At 43.8% G+C, this 17475-nt stretch overlaps 3 protein-coding genes across 15 annotated transcripts in view; 1 reads left to right on the plus strand and 2 right to left on the minus strand.

Annotated features, from left to right (window-relative positions):
• Nucleotides 1-4656, minus strand: part of LOC131138655 (E3 ubiquitin-protein ligase RNF43) — a 95280-nt gene extending 90624 nt beyond the window's left edge. Inside the window, exon 1 of one of the 2 annotated variants that reach the window (XM_058087771.1) lies at nucleotides 2344-4656. In XM_058087771.1, coding sequence (XP_057943754.1) covers nucleotides 2344-2565 — 222 coding nt within the window. In that variant the 5' untranslated portion in view covers nucleotides 2566-4656. The remainder of the gene's footprint in view (nucleotides 1-2343) is intronic. The other variant, XM_058087770.1, reaches the window with a different exon arrangement.
• Nucleotides 4087-5543, plus strand: supt4h1 (SPT4 homolog, DSIF elongation factor subunit). The gene is made up of 5 exons (XM_058087789.1): nucleotides 4087-4613; nucleotides 4833-4939; nucleotides 5036-5091; nucleotides 5174-5227; nucleotides 5305-5543. The coding sequence occupies exons 1-5, from the start codon at nucleotides 4545-4547 to the stop codon at nucleotides 5370-5372; spliced, it is 354 nt and encodes a 117-aa protein (XP_057943772.1). The 5' UTR covers nucleotides 4087-4544; the 3' UTR covers nucleotides 5373-5543.
• LOC131138653 (peripheral-type benzodiazepine receptor-associated protein 1) overlaps nucleotides 5310-17475 on the minus strand; it is a 44141-nt gene continuing 31975 nt past the window's right edge. For 9 of the 12 annotated variants that reach the window (XM_058087757.1, XM_058087754.1, XM_058087758.1 and 6 more), the window contains 7 exons: nucleotides 17241-17409; nucleotides 16260-16328; nucleotides 14805-14852; nucleotides 13969-14084; nucleotides 13823-13894; nucleotides 13542-13661; nucleotides 5310-12888 (listed from right to left, as the gene is read on the minus strand). In XM_058087757.1, coding sequence (XP_057943740.1) covers nucleotides 12571-12888; nucleotides 13542-13661; nucleotides 13823-13894; nucleotides 13969-14084; nucleotides 14805-14852; nucleotides 16260-16328; nucleotides 17241-17409 — 912 coding nt within the window. In that variant the 3' untranslated portion in view covers nucleotides 5310-12570. Of the gene's footprint in view, nucleotides 12889-13103; nucleotides 13139-13541; nucleotides 13662-13822; nucleotides 13895-13968; nucleotides 14085-14804; nucleotides 14853-16259; nucleotides 16329-17240; nucleotides 17410-17475 lie in introns of all 12 variants that reach the window. The other 3 variants (XM_058087762.1, XM_058087756.1, XM_058087761.1) reach the window with 3 other exon arrangements.

Genomic DNA, 17475 nt, shown 5'->3' on the forward strand with positions numbered 1-17475 from the left:
TCTCCGGGGAGAAGCCGTGGAAATTGTCATTATCAGCGGCGGCGGAGTGCAGCGTTCGCATGACCCCTGGCAACACCTGGCGAGTGAAGAGAGATGAGATCCTGCTGGGCCGCCGTTCGCTCAGCCCGTTTCTTAGGAGACGGTAAATAAATTGGCACAGCGGAGATTTACGGCCCGGCAACCGTAATCCGCTCCTGAATGCTAAATATGGACACTGAATAGAACTTTTTTTTTTTTTTTAACAGGCTGTGGGAAAAAAAAACACTTAAGCTGAAATGACAGCTGTGCACGGATTAAAATGTGTCATTTAACCGTCTGCCACCACACCTTGATAATAAAGTTGTTGGATGAACGTTTGATATCGTAAATATCAGAGGATGATGTTTGAAGCCGACACGCTAAATAACACGTACGTCTTCACGAATGTTGCGGAAACGAGATCCACATGTTGCGGACAGATTGCGAGGTCACTGCAGGACGGATGACAGCAACCGGCGGCGTTACGAGATGTCAAACTACCGTGTTGGGGGGTGCAAGGGAGGGGCGGGGGGGTCAGAAAACAACAGAGGAACCCAAACATGGAGAACATCTGAATGCCTTTTGATTAGAAGTCGTCTTCGGCGATGACAGCAAAGCTGAGACCACCCACCGTTGTGTGTGTGTGTGCAGACACAACACGCACCGGTCACTTCATTAGGTACACCGCCGGGCTGTTGTCGTACAGAGACGTGTGTGATACTGTGGTTGGTTAACTGCATGGGCGGGGTGTTTTTTGGGAACACCTGTATGATGCAATGAGGGGTTGGGGGGGGGGGGGGGGGGGGGGCTGTCTTCCCTTGTAAACCGAGCCCCCACGTCACATGGGTTGTGTTCACTGTCAGCTAATGATGTGATTTGGCGAAGTTTAGCTCCAAATGTATAGCCTGTTATCGTCACATCATATCTACATGTTGACGATGGATCTGCGCGATCGATCGATAGCGCTGCACCCCGGGATGGATCCATCGTTAGCGCACAAATCGATCGATGGTATATTACTGCGCCCGGGATGGATGTGTGTAGTTTGTTTAGATGCCAACAGATGGCAGCGCTGAGCTTTGATTAATCTTTGGTTAATTGTCAAGCAGTTCACTTTGTTACCGTTCTCGGCAAGGGGGGGGGGGGTGTATGTAATTGTATTGTAATTGTATGCAATTAGCAGATCAACGATTGTCATTATATCGTCAGCGCAGTGGCAAAGCATCGGTCTCCAAAGCAAGGCAGTTATATCCATCGTGAGCGCACAAATCGATCTACGATGGATCCATCTCGGGCGCGGCGCTATCGATCGATGGCGCAGGTCCATCATTAGCGCGTAATATATACATTGTTGGTTTCTTCTCCAAGACCGCTCATGTGTACGCGCGACGAACATTTCCACGTTTGAGACAGCGGCGATGACAACCAGTGACGATTTTGACCGAGTTTCACTTTGAGTGGTGACAAAATATCAGTTCTTTGAAGCTTCTATTGGGGCTTAATGTTACGGCACAACAGTTATTAATACATAAAAGGGAATTTTGTGCAATTTTGTGCTCGTGCAATAACAAAAGTTACGGTTTGTACCTTGAAATTCATGATGGTTTTGCACCCAAATATGATTTTTGTTTCTTAATTTGGGTTAAAATTGAAGTTGTTCTGTGCAACAGTCCTGCATTATCTGGTGCATGTGTACCTAATGTTGCGGCCAATGAGTGGAATTTTGTGCAATTTTGTGCTCGTGCAATAAAAAAAGTTACAGTTTGTACCTTGAAATTCATGATGGTTTTGCACCAAAATATGATTTTTTTTTCTTAATTTGGGTTAAAATTGAAGTTGTTCTGTGCAACAGCCCTGCATTATCTGGTGCAGGTGTACCTAATGTTGTGGCCAATGAGTGGAATTTTGTGCAATAACAAAAGTTACGGTTTGTACCTTGAAATTCACGATGGTTTTGCACCAAAATATGATTTTTTTTTCTTAATTTGGGTTCAAATTGAAGTTGTTCTGTGCAACAGTCCTGCATTATCTGGTGCATGTGTACCTAATGTTGCGGCCAATGAGTGGAATTTTGTGCAATTTTGTGCTCGTGCAATAAAAAAAAGTTACGGTTTGTACCTTGAAATTCACGATGGTTTTGCACCAAAATATGATTTTTTTTTCTTAATTTGGGTTAAAATTGAAGTTGTTCTGTGCAACAGCCTTGTATTATCTGGTGCAGGTGTACCTAATGTTGTGGCCAATGAGTGTGCAGACACAGACCTGCAAACCTGGAATCAAACCTGTGCCGTACCGTTCAAAAAGATCGTTTTCGGGGGGTCTTACCTGCATGAGCTTCCCCTCCGCGTAACCGGCACTGGCCCCCACGAACATTCCCTCCAGAACGATGGGAGCGCCCGTCGGGTCGTGCCTCAGCAGCGTCACCGTGATGAGCGCTCGGAAGGCCGGCCGCTCGGGCTCCAGGCCCGGCTGGCCCAGCACCACCTGCAGGGCCGCCAAGAGCAGCAACGGCCAGAAGCCGGCCAGGCGCCGCGGGGGGACGGTCATGGCTTCGGCTGAAGCGGCGGAGCCCGGCCGCGCATGGTGGGTCTTCAAAGGCTGGCGAAAGCACCGCAAGTGGGGACGTTAAAAAGCAAAACACTTGTACAAATGTGCTTTCAAAGAAAAAAAAAATAAAAAAAAATAAAAATAAAAATCTCCCCGCTTGGCGTCTTCTTCTACGGCGTTACACTTTCCAATTCAGAGTCCCACGTCTCCGCTGGATGATCCACGCGTGTATTCCAATCGCAAGCGCTTTTACTCAAAGTCATGACAAAAAGTCCCCGCATGTCCTCCGGTAAGGCTGCCGTGTCAAACTAATCACCCACGACGATGGCCACTAACGCCCGTAACGCCAATTACACTCGCGGCACCCACTTCCACACGCCGTGCGCGGAAGTTGACAAACAGAGTTACAAAATAGCAAGTCCCGAGGGCGCCACATTTTTCTGGACGGACACACACACACTTCCACACACACACACGGAAGAGACACGCCGAACTTCAAAGGCAACGTTACAGGTTGCCGCCGCAACGACACGCAGCGCGTGGGTACATCAGAGAGCAGCCAAAAGGTTAAGTAACATGTTTACAACTCCAACGTTGCTACAAATATTTCTTCCACGACTGAATCACCGCACCGCCTCTTTCACGCAAAGTCGAAGAAGAACAACACCTCCGTGGACGGAAAAGCACACTCGAGTTATTCCCAATAGTCCGTCGTCGCTGCCGAGGTTCCCATTGAAGCCACTTTTTCCGTGGCTCGGCTAGGCGCTACCGCGAAACTGGATACGGTGCTCCGAGGGGTGGAACAACGAGTGGGTGAAATTCATCAACCGGGCGCCAGAGAGTGGTTCGAACTCCATGTGATCCTCATGTGAAGTTAGTCGACCCGAGAGACGGCGTGTACAGTCCCACGTATCCACCTCCGGGTCCGTGTGTCGCTCCCCTCCACCCCGCGGGATCTCATTTACAGCCGCTACCTGCTTCACTTGGCCTGCTGCCTTCACGGCTTTGACAGAGATTTGTCCATAAAATCACAGCGAGGACGCCGTGACTATGAATTAGCCGTGACTTCCACAGCAAGTTTGGACCGAGACGTGGGATAAGCGCTTGTTTGAAAGAGATAAAGCAAGTTTTTGAGTTCGCGTTTGTAAACGGTGAGCGTGACTCGCCTTGCTGTTTTCCGAGTTAACCTGAAGGCAACGAGCCAACGCTCAAGGCGGATTGTGACACCAGAGTGGGTGAAAGAAGCTAAACAGGAGCATGGCCCCCTCAAGTGTTCAAACTACGCAGTTGGACATCACATTGCAAATTTATTTTCGACCTGAAACTAACTAAATACAATTTTTAATCCCCTCAAGGATTTTAATGATTTGTCAATAGTGGAAAATAAGTAAAGAAAAGCAAAAACTAAAAAAAAACATTAAAGTGCTGTGCTCTTGCCTTGCAAGTCTCTACCAAAACGCTAGAGGGCAGTGTTTTCCTAAGAGTGAGCTACCTATCTTGTAGAAATAGCCATTTAGCTTCTTGTGCAGTATAGTCGTGTACAATGAGGACTGAATTGATATGCAGACTGTTGATATAGATACCGATAATAACTGATAAAATGAAAAAAGGTCATGGGTATCAGCTTTTTATAACTTCTAACGAGAAATTAGTTAAATTCACTCGGCTAGGACAGGCGTTACCCTGTATGGACGACGACGAGTCCCAACAATGAATTAAAAATACACTGGAATTTATATCTCATTTAATTACATTTTACGTTACACAGAAAATTAATATATATATTAGGTTATGCGGCTGTTTTAAGTGTTAAAGGCTTTGTGAACAGGCACCTAACACGATACCTAAATGAGGACGTTTGGGTCCTTTCTCTCCTGGTTGCTGGCAATGACGTAATAATCCTGGGGTCGAAACAAGCTAAATAGTTTGTCTGGCTGGATCGTCTTTTCTGTATACATTTTCCCCACAAGTGTACCGTAATGGCTTTGGAAACAGTCCCTAAAGACCTCCGCCATCTCCGAGCATGTTTGCTTTGCTCCTTAGTGAAGGTAAATCGATTTAAGAAGGGAAAAACGTTTGCTAGCTTTTCTGCTAACACGTAGCCGTTTTGTAGCGCATTGTTTCTGGTTGACCATGGCTTCGTTCTCTTGCCATCAATACACGGAAGCAATCGTTAACACATGCTTATTATCCGCATTTATCACACGTTTTGTATTTTGAGCTGTTTGCTTGCGATAAGTTAATCTACGTTGTCTTTTCTTCCACAGACGATCGACCAGTTCGAGTATGACGGCTGTGACAACTGTGAGGTGTACCTTCAGATGAAGGGGAACCGAGAGATGGTTTATGAATGCACCAGTTCTTCATTTGATGGGTAAAAAATACTTTAAAAACCGAAGTGGTCGAAGTGGTCATCCAGTACAGTTGTCCCATTATTGTTTACCATTATTGTTTTTATTTATTACCACAGCGTGGTAGCCATGATGAGCCCGGAGGACAGCTGGGTAGCAAAATGGCAGAGAATAGGTAAGATTTCTACACGGCATCTTTCTAGGCCAATCCAGTACTCACGATTGATTAATTACATCTTTTATACGCTGCCCTGCAGGAAACTTCAAGCCAGGCGTCTATGCGGTGTCCGTTACTGGCAGACTACCCCCAGGTAAACATTGATGTCAATGTGTGGCGTTTGATGGCATTCCATGTCCCCCAGTCTCACCTTGTTTTGTTTTCTTGTAGGTGTGGTGAGAGAGCTGAAGAGTAGAAGAGTGATTTACAAGTCCAGAGATACGGCAGTGAAGACATAAGCGACGAGGACACCTTGGCCTGGATGTCTCTTCGGCAACTCTACTTTTGTAAATAGTGGAAAAAAAAACATATTTTCTTTCATTTTCACGTTCGTGTTAATCTTCAGGAACTTCCCTTCAGAAGTTGTCTTTGTTCCATGACAAATAAAGGTCTTGTGTTTTAGAATTGGTTACGTAGCTTTGTGTCTTATTAAGCAAAATTCACATTGCACACTACTATACAGTACTTAAATTATTAGACTACCAACCTCTAACTTTTATGCAACCGGTTTTCTGAATGGCGTCGTTTTGTGAGTGATTTAACCAGTGTGCAGTACTAGATATTGCCACCAGGGGGAATCGTAATGCGGCCTTGTTGATATTCTTCTTGGCAGAAGCCTACACAAACTATAGGATGGAGGCTTTCTATGTTATTTATGCCGTCAAGGGAATGTGAGCCTAGATTATATAACCGTTTTTGCTAAGTATTGAAGACCATGGTGTTCATTTCACTGTAACTTGATGACTTGGGGTCATGAGCATGGGAGGAAAGGTGAGTACAAGCCCCCACCCACCCACGTAAAGCATGGGTGAAAACTTTTACCACCAAGGGCTGCAAAAAAAGGTCCAATTTGATTAAATTAGCTTCCATAAAACTAATTAAACAACCGGCTCTGAATTGTCACCGGAAAACATTTACAGCAACCCACAAGAGCACAAGTCTAATTTTATCTCTTATGTCTACTCTATTGGGTAATAGCAGAAAAAAATATGATTATAGGGGTGTTATTTCATGTGTAGATGTCTCTAATGTAAAAAAAAAACATTTAGAAGCTTGTAAAACAGGTTTTCTATGAACTATGAACATATCTAAATAAAGAATCCTACTTCACGTTGGGAGTTGATAATAAAAGAAAAAAATATATATAATAATAAATAATAAATAAATAAATAATAAAATAATTACAAAAAATATTACACGGGAGCCAGGCAACAACATTTTGTTGGCAATTTCACTGCTGTGTTAATGTGCAATGACAATAAAGAAAGTCTATATCTATAAAAGAGGAATTACTGTAGTACTGTAGTACTGTAGTAAGGCACTATCCTAAAGACCAAATACTGCCCTGCAACTTAACTTCAACAAAGATTGTAAACGTTAGCATGTAAGAACAAAACATATTAGCTATTTTAAAATACGACCTAGCAGGTTGAGCATCGCATTTTTTGTAAATTTGTCTAATTCTAAAATGCTTCCAGAAGACGAGCTGTTGGTGTCGCCTCGTTGTGCATTTCGGCGACAGAATGTCACCCCAAAGGTCACCCGTGCCCGTGTGGGCGAAGTCATCTCCAGAGAGCGTCTGAGCAAAAACAAAACCGAGAACTCTTGAGCGCCGTGCTGCAAGACTTCGAGCCGACCGCAGGCCTCGTCAAACAGGAAGGCAGACGCGGCTCTGCTAGAGGCGCAGCCGAGCGTGCGGCGTTGGGTTTTCACGCACACATGGCTTGCAAACTTGTCGCTTTTGCCCTTATTTGGACATGTCAGCTCTTTGGCGAGCAGGCCCAACGACTTCGACTGAAAAGGCTGTGTCGTCGTGGGCGACAAAGGAGGCGAGAGGAAGGGGATGCCACTGATAAAGTGGGGGGGTGGACAGCATTGACACACGTTCACGTTTCACGCCAACTTCCTCTCTTTGGTAGCTACAGAAACAACCCCAGGCCGATGGTCATGAGGATTTCACTTCCTTTTCCAAATGACATCTTCAGTGAGCGTTGAGCAGCTGCTCGGCAACCCATGGGGGTGAGTGTGCATGGGGGGGGGGGGTAAAGCTGAGATAGCTGCCGGCCAAGATAAGGTAGATATCGCTAGAAGCCGTTTGGGCTCAGGAAGGCCTTCCTTACCGGCACAGCTGGAGCCAAACCCCCGTTTGCGTGAAATAGGTGTCACTGGTTCCCCAATCCCACGCTCACTTTGCCTCTCAGCTGCTAACCTACATGAGCTCCAGGTCGGGACTAACGGTTCAAAGAATGCCCCCACCACACCACACACACACCATTAGTGATATGGTCCACACAAAGTAATAAAGACACGTACGGTTGTGTGTGTGTGTGCACGCCTCAAATTTAGTGGCTTTACTTTCACGGTTTTAGAATATATTAAGAATACACGCAGGCCTATTTATCCAAAAAAATGCATATTGATGCAAATTTTACATATATTTTACCTAAGTATTGCAACATGAACAACAATACAATCAAAAGGCGTTCAGGAGTCAGTAATGCTACTGTCATGGAAAAAAAAACATTGAATTTCAACACATCGAAATCTTAGCGTCACTAGGTTTCGCCCCCTGGAGATGTACAGGATATGAATGAATGTAGTAGACATTCAAAAAAAATCCCCAAAAAACAAATAAGGAACAAGAACCGGGATATAACTTTCCCACTTTTGGACAGATTTAGTAGAGATACTCAATTGTTTTAGGCCACCATTAAATTTACACAAGTACACACAATCTATACTGCAAAACCGCTGCTCAAGCTCAATGATATAATAATCATTATTATATTATTCAATAGCCTATTATTATTACTATCATCATTCTTCTTCTTCTGATTATTATATACTAGTAGTAGGCTAGTATTAGGCTGCTTATTGGCTTGCTTATTTTAGCCTGCTTTTGCCCTATTATATTAAATTTGTCCGATATTTTTTTTGTAAAAAAAATCAATAAAAAATATCAAATTATTTAGGGGGGCTTAAGAACATTTTAGGGGGACTGTAGACCCCCCTAAAATAGGCCTAATGACGCCACTGATCACTACAACGCCAGGGGCTTGTTCCTATCGTTGCTGCATTTATTTTTTTTTAGCAAAAGTGCTAAAAAAAAAAAAGTGTCCCAGAGATGAGCTATGGTTTCGGGATGGGCAGTCCCACAGGATTATTGTCCCACAAATTGATGCTAAGCAATATTATTGTCTACATTTTTGGAGACCAAATTCATGTCGTGGAGCTAGAGACGGAATAAAACCGCCATTACAGAAAATGTCATTTCTGTGAATAACTACAGAACTAATATCGATACCACTGGTAATCCATTTGCTAATGGTATGTTTTCATGTCAAGGAATCTAAATATGGATAATAATATTTATGGTTTAAATCACAATATGGTGCTTGGTGGAGGTGATGAATAAATTAGCTACCGGCCTTAAAACTCTCGCCCCAAATGTCTCAATGCGCACGTGTGTGTGGTGGTCTGGGTGGGGGTAGTGGGGGGTGGCGGGGGTGATATCACAAGCGCTCTACGCGTGTGCAGAAGGTAAGACAGTAAAGACGGAAGAGCAGAAGAAGGAGCGCGGCTGCGACTGTTAGACCTCTTCCTGTGGTTACGTCACGTGGTGGAAGAGGCTTCAAAAGGAGACGCAGACTTCTTCTTCGCTCACTTTGTCCAACCCGAGCGACGACGACGGCGACCTGCGGAGCTGGCTGAAGAAACCACCGAGGTAAAGTATGACCAGGGAGCTTTTCGACTGATGTTAGAATTTTAGTGACGACGGGTGCGAAGATCTCTGAAAGCGATTTGACAGACTGGATGGTGCGGCGGTGAAAGGAAGTTGTACTGAAAAGTTGGACTTCTTGCTGGCGAAACGGTCACATGTCATATGTTTAATGTGGTTTAACCTCTGTTTTGTGACATACCTTGTGAGTGTGACAGAAAAGCTTACTCATGCCGGACAAAATGGCTTCCTCCAGATAGCGCTTCCTTCAGGCAGGGGACACGGGCAGCAGCGGCGAACCCTTTTTTTTCACTTGGAAAACAAAAAAGATGCATTTAGATGAAGCAAACAAGTGATTATGTTTGAAGTGTTGAGTTTGCAAACGGACGAGGAAGCGTGATTGCGTAACGTGGACCAAAGACGACCATTGGACAAACAGTGCAGTCATCCATAAAGTAGAAAGCACTACTAAAAACTTGTTGCCACAGTGTAGTGTTTCCTACTTTATGGATGAGTGTACTGTCGGCTTCAGGAACATGGCGGCCTCTCCCAGGAAGTTGGAAGAAAAAAAAAAAAAAAAAAAAAAAAAAGAGGAAGCGGCTTTTGTCTGGCCCGGCCACACGGCACCCAGTGTGTCGCCATTTCGCCGGTTCACATTGGCGCCGTGTGGCAGCGAGCAAAGCCTGCCGAACGACTCTTTTCCTCGACTTAGTCATCGTTATATCATGAGTATGAAATAAAGATCATTTTTCCCCCCCCCCACACGTTTGTGTTTTATGTGAAAATATACATCCTTTATTTAATGTAAAAAGCAAGCATCACAAGCTCACACCTTCAAGATACCCCCGTCAACACTGCATGGGCGAAAATAGGAACATTTACACACCAGCTTCCAAAAAGGTAAGAAAAACTTTTTTCTTAAATATATATATATATATATATATATATATATATATATATAATATAAAAATGTACGGGGTGTCCATTATATACATAACTCCTACCTCACTGCATCTCAATCTACAATTGACATTGTAGACGTAAATAAAAACAAATACATAATAAATAAGGCAGAAGACGGCAACATGCAATCAATAAACATCCTGTAAACAACAAAATTAAGACTACACAACGTCTTCCTGTAAGGCTAAATCTACTCTACGCGTATGTGGGTTGCTAAGCAGAGCGCTACTAACTGGTGCAGTCAAGGCCGTAAACACAACAACAGCACAAAGATTTGCCGCGCACTTCAGCAACCCTCCAAAAAAAAAAAAAAAAAAAAAGTGTTTGCCCTCTTTTCCTGATTCCCTGAAGCATCCACACGTCATATCTGTACCTTTCTTTGTCGTCTTGGCATCATCGTGCACGCTCGATAAGCTAAAAAGTCACCCAGACTGGATTCTCCTGCCTTCACAGTAAAAGCACCGATAAGAGTTTGGCAATTTTCTGCACTTTTTTTCACCAAATGTGAGGACTCTGCTTCGACTAAAACAGCCCGAGTCGTTACCAACACCAACAGAACTTGCTTTACACAACAAGCGGTGTTGCTTCAGTGGATGACGACTGAAAAAAATGCATTCAAGTATTATTTATATGTATCAACTATGTTATGTTGCTATTGTCCAAAAAAAAAACATGCATGTTACTCATATTGCCCCAATACGTGAATGGATACGAGTCCGTTTGTGAGCAGTGTGTGTGATGCAGTGATGCACTCTTTGTGCTGCTAGCGCTAGTTAACTGTACAAATGCTAAATGTTACGATTTAAAGTCACTTTTTTGTATGGAACGCTACTTAATTCTCATGAGCGCAAACATATTGGATGCATCGGTTACACCAGCAAGTTCCTGTGTTAATTTGCTTTGGGCCGTATACACACACACACACACACACACACACACACACTGCTCTTGTGTATCATCACTGTTGCCGACAGCTTGGCTGCACTCAGCGGGAGCAATAGAATTTCATGCTTGGGTGTCCAAACTTTCTCCACCAAGGCTTTCCAACACTGCAACGTAGTTAAGTTAGAAGTTAGAGCATAGAAAACCGGTTTACAAGCTTCTAAACCAGGGGTCTCAAACACGCGGCCCGCGGGCCAAATGTGGTTTGCAAGGCAAGCGGCTCAAAGGTCAGTGAGACTTTCGTCTTCCTTACCGCTTCTGCTAAATCAGGGGTCTCAAACACACGACCTGCGGGCCAAATGTGGCCCGCAGGACACTAGTTTGAGGCCCCCGCCTTGATATGAAAGTTTAATGTTAGTGCGGCCTGCGCAAGTTTAATATGGATGCTGTATGGTGTCATGTACCCAGAAAAAATTATTACGTTTGATTAATGTTCATGTTAAAGGTTAAATAACTGTTAATAGTTATCCTCCCTATCCGTGTGGAAGTGGTAAGTTTTTGGCTATTTAAGTTTAAAGGAAATTACTTGAAGGCTACCGTTTAGGTCGCTAGCTCTCTAGTTTGCAAGTCAGCATGTGTCTCAAGACCCTGCAATTGCGCAATATGTTGTAAATAAAAAAAGAGTATAAATGTGACTATAGTCGTGTTTTGTCATGTCTACAGGGCTCTAATAATGCTTTGTTCATTTTAATCTGAAAAAAATAATTTGTCTACCCACCAACTATATGTGGTTTCTTAAGTTTTTATTATTTGCCGTTTTATTATTATTATTATATTTATTTATTTATTACTGATTGATTGATTTTCTTTATTCTTGATTTGTTTATTTATTTTTCATCTTATTTTGTGCAGAAAAATAAAAATTAAGATATTTGAGAACAGTGGAAAGTTTTATCAGAGCTTTTATCGTAGAATTTCGGAACCAAAGCACTGAAAAAGTTTGTATATTTTTCTGTTTTTAATAAATGCATTTTTGTTTTTTTTTGAAAACCTGATGCGGCCCAGCCTTGCCCAGACCCTAGCTCCAGTGGCCCCCAGGTAAATTGAGTTTGAGACCCTTGTTCTAAACACTGTTAGAGCCCACCAGACAAGAAATAACACCCCTATAGTCACCTTTACGCGGGTATTACGCAATATAGTAGACATAACAGAAACCAAGACTCATGCTAAAGTGTGTTGAAGTTCATGTGTTCCACTTTGGGGAGCTGAGTGACGGGTGGACAGGAAGTGACGTTGGGGGTTTCAGAGCAGAGTTTTAGCTTGGCGTGGGTTACGGCCTCAACAGTAGCTTATGTTTTAGTCATTAGGATTATTGTGCTGTTGTGAGATCATTCAAACCTACAACAATTAGACGGGTGAATGCCTTATATTAGTAATTATGGCATCCTTTCATTTTTTCACTCCTTGGTGGAAAAAGTTTGGACACCCCATGGCATAAACAGTCAGAACGTCCTTAAAAACGAACCTAATTCACTCAAGCTCGGAGCGGCCTTGCTAGAGTACAACTGTGTAGCCATTGTAGTGTAGCCATACAAGCTTTCCACGCTGCCACCAGTCCTGGCCGGTGCGACGACTACCAAGCGGTGGATCTCCCCGGAGATGAGAGAAAGCGGAAGGACGCTGCATTAAAGCCTGGCTTCCAATCAGGAGGAATTATTAGAGCATATTAGCAAGGCCAGTGGCATTGCCGTTCCCTGCTAATGTAGCAGTGCTCCTAGCTAACTAACTACTAACTACTAACGAACTACTACGTGTAGTATTACGGTAAGGAAAGTGCTTTGATGCAATGAGTGTCAAGTCAGACGTCCTGCCTTTCAGTCTTTCTTGCTGGATCCGAATCTTTTGAAGAGTTTCTTGCCTTTGGAGAAGAAGCCTTTCTTCTTTTTGCCCGGTGTAGAGCAGTCTGTGTGCAGCTGCTTTGCCGCGAGGTCGGGGGTGGGAGCAAAGGCCTGCACTGGAACCGGGCTTGGATCCTTGCCCAGGCCTGATGTGGCGCTTGCGGGGGCAGCTGCGGACGGGGGTTGTGGGTCGACGTGCGTGGGTTGATCGGGGACAGGGGGTTCCGTTTGTGGGCTCAGAGCGTCTTGGAGTGCTGAGGGCTCCGCCTCCTGCGGTTCTGGGGAGGAGCTTCCCTTCAGGAGGAAACAAATGACATTGCAGAAACGGAAAGATTTCCATGCTGTATCTGCTGAAGCACAGCTGCTACCACATTGACACAAACGTATTCAAGGGCTCTCGGAACCAAAAGCACATTTGGATTTGGGATTCAATGCAAGGACGGTGGAGGGAGGGATGGGGACACGGACAGGAAGCGGATCGGGGACCACTAAGATGCTCCAACACTTACAATCAAGTCTCAAAGTGCACGGTTCGTTTCTGTTTCTGCAAAAGGCCATGCGAGATATAGCAGGAAGAAGAATGAAAGAGTCGTTAAGACACAACAACAAAAACGGCAGGAGACAGTCGGCCTGAAAAACATTCATATGACCATACACGAAACATGCCAGTGCAGTGGAACCCGTTTATGTTGACCCATAAGTGGTTGCTCACATAACCGAAACTGTCTTTCACTGAGTGGAAGTAGCAGTACCGCTGTTTTTGTTTCATGCTGCTAGGTGATGATGATCAAGTAAAGAATACTACGACATGTTTCCAGAAACTTCATGCCAACAAAAATGGTTGACCATCTAAGTGGAGGCCAACGTAGGCACCTTTTAGTCGCTGAACCGGCTTATGGACCGGTACCACGGTAACGTGCAAAGGCAGGTGAGACTGCAATTGCTACCTGTGACTCTTTCTTGGGTTCCGCCGCAGGCTGAGCTGGGACCTGCTCGACTGGGGCTTTCTCTGGAAAAGCCTGCAGGAAATTGGAGGGCACCAACCCTCGCTGTCCATTCAGGTCGCCCTTAGGAGAACACACAACATCAGATGTGAGAACAACTACTGGCACCTTTCCATTCATTTATTTGAAAATGACAATAACGTCATGAAGACACTCGTGCCCACTCCAACCCCACGCCACAGATAGATTGTAGTAGAAGTAATAGAAGTACAAGGACCGCATACATAGAAGAAGCCATCTTCATCCATGTCTCCAATTACGTGGATGACGTCTCCAGCGCTGAAAGTCAACTCAGCCTAAAACAACAAAACACAATGAGCGACAAAACAATAGGGCGGGGCTCTTTTCTGCTGTGTGCGCCCCAACGGACCTCTATATCAGAGTTGGGGGAGCTTTCTCGTGGATCGTAATCAAAGATAGCCAACATCTTGCAAGACCCCGGGACCGGCTTCCCTCCCGCACACGGGGCAGCTGCCTGGCTTGGACCTGTGCAGACACACAAGGTGGAGGAAAGTCATTATAACATGTTTGCTGTGGCCGTCAGCGGGCAGATTATGACGACTCTACTCCATGCAGTCTGTGCAAAGGAAAACCTCCACTGCAAGCAACAATGAAGAACCTGCAACCATGCAACCTGAGGAAAGAACAGTTGGGGGGGATGGATGAAGCATTTTCTATTTCCATATTAGCGTATTAGCCATTTTCAGCAGTTAACATAATGAACTCTTTCAATACCAAAGACGTATTTCCATGTTTGTGTTAACCCAAATGCCAGATCACAACAACGTATCTATAATCTATATCTATAAACGGAGGCAAAAAGAAGTGATGACGCAACTCTCCACTAAATGCATGAACACTTGAGAGCACTTTTCATCCATAAGAATGGCCACAAGGTGGCAGCGTGCATTTGATAACAGCTAGGCAGGGATCATGTCGATGGGAGGAATGACACATGACAGGAAAGAGGAAGTAAGTGGAGGAGTGTAGCGTGCAGGAGGTTACGCATTGTAAGGACATTTTAATTTGCATGCACATGCAAACACACGTATGCACAGATGTGCACACAACACAGTTAATAGTGTTACATTGTAAATAGTTATTTTATTATTTATGTTGGTGCAGTTCACTGCTTGTCCATGTGATCATGCAGGGAAAGAGAGAAAACAAAACCGATATTAAAGGTTGAAAGTGCGAACCACAAACCTGGACTGGAGGAGTCTATGCTCTCCTCCCAGAGTGCCGCAGACTCCACTGGAAAAGACGAGGCGAGGGGTAAAACAGCACGCAACATTCGACCAATCACATGCGATATTAGTAATAAATAAATACACATTACACCTCAAAAGGTGGAAAAACGAGTGTGACTTGAATTAGTGTGTATTACTCAGCAGTGATCAGAGGGGATAAACAATCCAATACGTGAATATGAGGAAGAAAATGCAGCTTTTGTGAGATGCAACAGGGATGACGCAGGAGAAAGGAAGTCAGTAAGCATTCAGATTAAGAGTACAGTGTAAGCTCTACAGTGGGAAACAATCCTTATTCACCTCGTTTTTTTGGCTTTAAAATTGATTTTTTGCCGGAAGGTAAAATGGAAATAGAAATGATGTGTTCCGTTGTCATATTAAGAAACATTTTAACTTTAACTGTCCTACGGGTACAAAACTAAAGGTGCCATTGACTGGTCCGCTTCTGCAATTGGACTAAGTATCACACATCCTTTAGGTCAGGGTGGTCCAAAGTCTGGCACAGAGATCATTTGTGGCCCACAAGCTGCTGTTTAGTGGCCCGTGATGCATTCTCAATCCAAAAGAAAGCATCTTGATTTCACATGAAAACAAATCATTTGCTTTGTCGCCTGCAACAAAAAGCTGAGGTCTTTGGATTGACTTTCTGTCATCACACACTCCTGACAAAAATTTGAAAAACTGTACAAATTAATATTTTGCACTGTTGGATCTTAAGGCGGTCCAAAGTAGAGTCTCTGATGAGAAAAAAATGTAACCTCGACGATCCTGATGGCTTCCAACGTTACTGGCATGACACCATCATCATCCTTCAATGGAACAATGGAGCTTCAGGTTGTGCAGGGGCGTCTAACAGCAGGCAGGGGCATCACTCATGACTGAAGGCCCTTGTCTGTGTGGTAATGACTGCCGTTTTCAACACAACAATGCTGCACTTCTTCCAGAGGAAATCGGTTCCAGACAGCGGATGCCCTCTGTGAAGCCTCCTGGAAGCTAGCAGCTACTTATTTCTATTTTAAAGGTACTTTGCTAAACTATAACCAACAACCTATTTCACTTTAATGATTGTTTGCAATGTATATATATATTTTTTGTCTCTTCTTTTTGCATTTTGAAGCTATACTTCCAAGCTCCTGTGATCCAACAGTGCAAAATCTACATTTTCCGGATGTATTCTGAACGTTTACTCTGTGTCGAATCCAAAATGGCTGAGTTTGACTTTAGAGGTTCCACTGTAGGAGAAGAGAAGAAAAAAGCTTTAGTGACATGCAAGAGATGTACTGTGGTTACAGTTCAGATGCAGCGTATGAAGTGACAAAGCGCATGCTGAAGCCAAACGGACAGAAAGACAAGCAAACCGGAGAAGACAACAAAAGGAGGGCGGTGGGAGACAATCTGCAGCGAGACACACCTTTCTTGGATCGTCTCGGTTTCGGTGGCGGGACAGGGCGACGTGGAAGCTGTGCATGTGTACGAGTGCCTTCATGGAGTTTGAGAATAGAAAACCAAAATATGTGAAACCAAAACTCAAACCACGGAGGACAGTGGTGCAAAGCCGACCCAACAAGGTGACAATGACAAAGCCAGTAACAACCAGTGAGCAGCAAGTGGAAGTGAAAAGGTTCGAGACTACGTGTGTGTGTGTGTGTGTGTGTGTGTGTGCGAGCAGGAAACAGAAGCAAGGTGTCAGCATGAAAAACCAATGGTGTGGTGATTTCCTTAGTAGAAACACGGTCAACATTATTTCTTTGGTATCAATGATGACTTTTGGTCCAGCAAGCCAACACGCCCATGCAAGGACTCCAAAATATTTGTGTCCAAGTGAAAGTAATGCTTCAAATGTATGTTTATAGTCGGGAACTGATATTTCCCTTTTTGTTCTACTGCTGATTACTAAAGAACAGTATAAGGTAGAAGCAAACTTATTTTTTTCTGATGAAGGATGAGAATGTAATATTTCTTTTGGTAGGTTCCATGTTTATAAAGCCATCGAACACAATATTCTTCTGCCTTGAAGACTAAAAGCGACTAAAATGGCACTGAAGGGGCTGTCTTTTGGGGGCTCTCCATAGGTGACTCCCATTACCTGTATCATTAGCTGGTGCTAGCGGTTTTTCTCTATTTAGAACGCACACAAAATAGAAAGACAATAATAATAATTGTAATAATAATAATAATAATTATTATTAATAATTAAAAATAAAATAATAATAAATAAATAAATAATTAAATATTCAGTAAAAAATAAAATAATAATAAATAATAAAATAATTTTGTTTGCATGCAGCTACTTTCGCTTACCACTTGACAACATGAACAATGGTGATCGTATGAATAACAACACATTAACATGTACTATTAATAATATCACATCATCTGGTGCTCTACATACCTATCTTCTCCAAGGAGGCCTCAGTAGACAAGAAGCCCTGCTGGAGGAGTTGCTGTCGGGTTGCCTCATCCTCCACCTGGATCTCAGACACCATGTTGCAGGGTACGTAGCCCAAACGACCAGCAGACTCCCCTCGATAGAAGCCGTCGGCGTCTTTATCGCCGTAAACCTGAGCGGAGAAGAGAGAAATCTGCTCTACTTGCAAGTGCAAAAAAAGTGACCTCAGCGATGTGTA

The sequence above is a fragment of the Doryrhamphus excisus genome, chromosome 11 (assembly GCF_030265055.1).
Source record: "Doryrhamphus excisus isolate RoL2022-K1 chromosome 11, RoL_Dexc_1.0, whole genome shotgun sequence".
In the NCBI taxonomy this organism is placed as follows: domain Eukaryota; kingdom Metazoa; phylum Chordata; class Actinopteri; order Syngnathiformes; family Syngnathidae; genus Doryrhamphus; species Doryrhamphus excisus.

Bases quoted from the DNA above. Each gene is read 5' to 3' on its own strand.
- supt4h1 (XM_058087789.1), top strand. From the start codon at position 4,545: ATGGCTTTGGAAACAGTCCCTAAAGACCTCCGCCATCTCCGAGCATGT. The intron at 4,940-5,035 runs GTAAAAAATACT...TTATTACCACAG, and splicing joins ACCAGTTCTTCATTTGATGG to CGTGGTAGCCATGATGAGCC. The intron at 5,228-5,304 runs GTAAACATTGAT...GTTTTCTTGTAG, and splicing joins TACTGGCAGACTACCCCCAG to GTGTGGTGAGAGAGCTGAAG.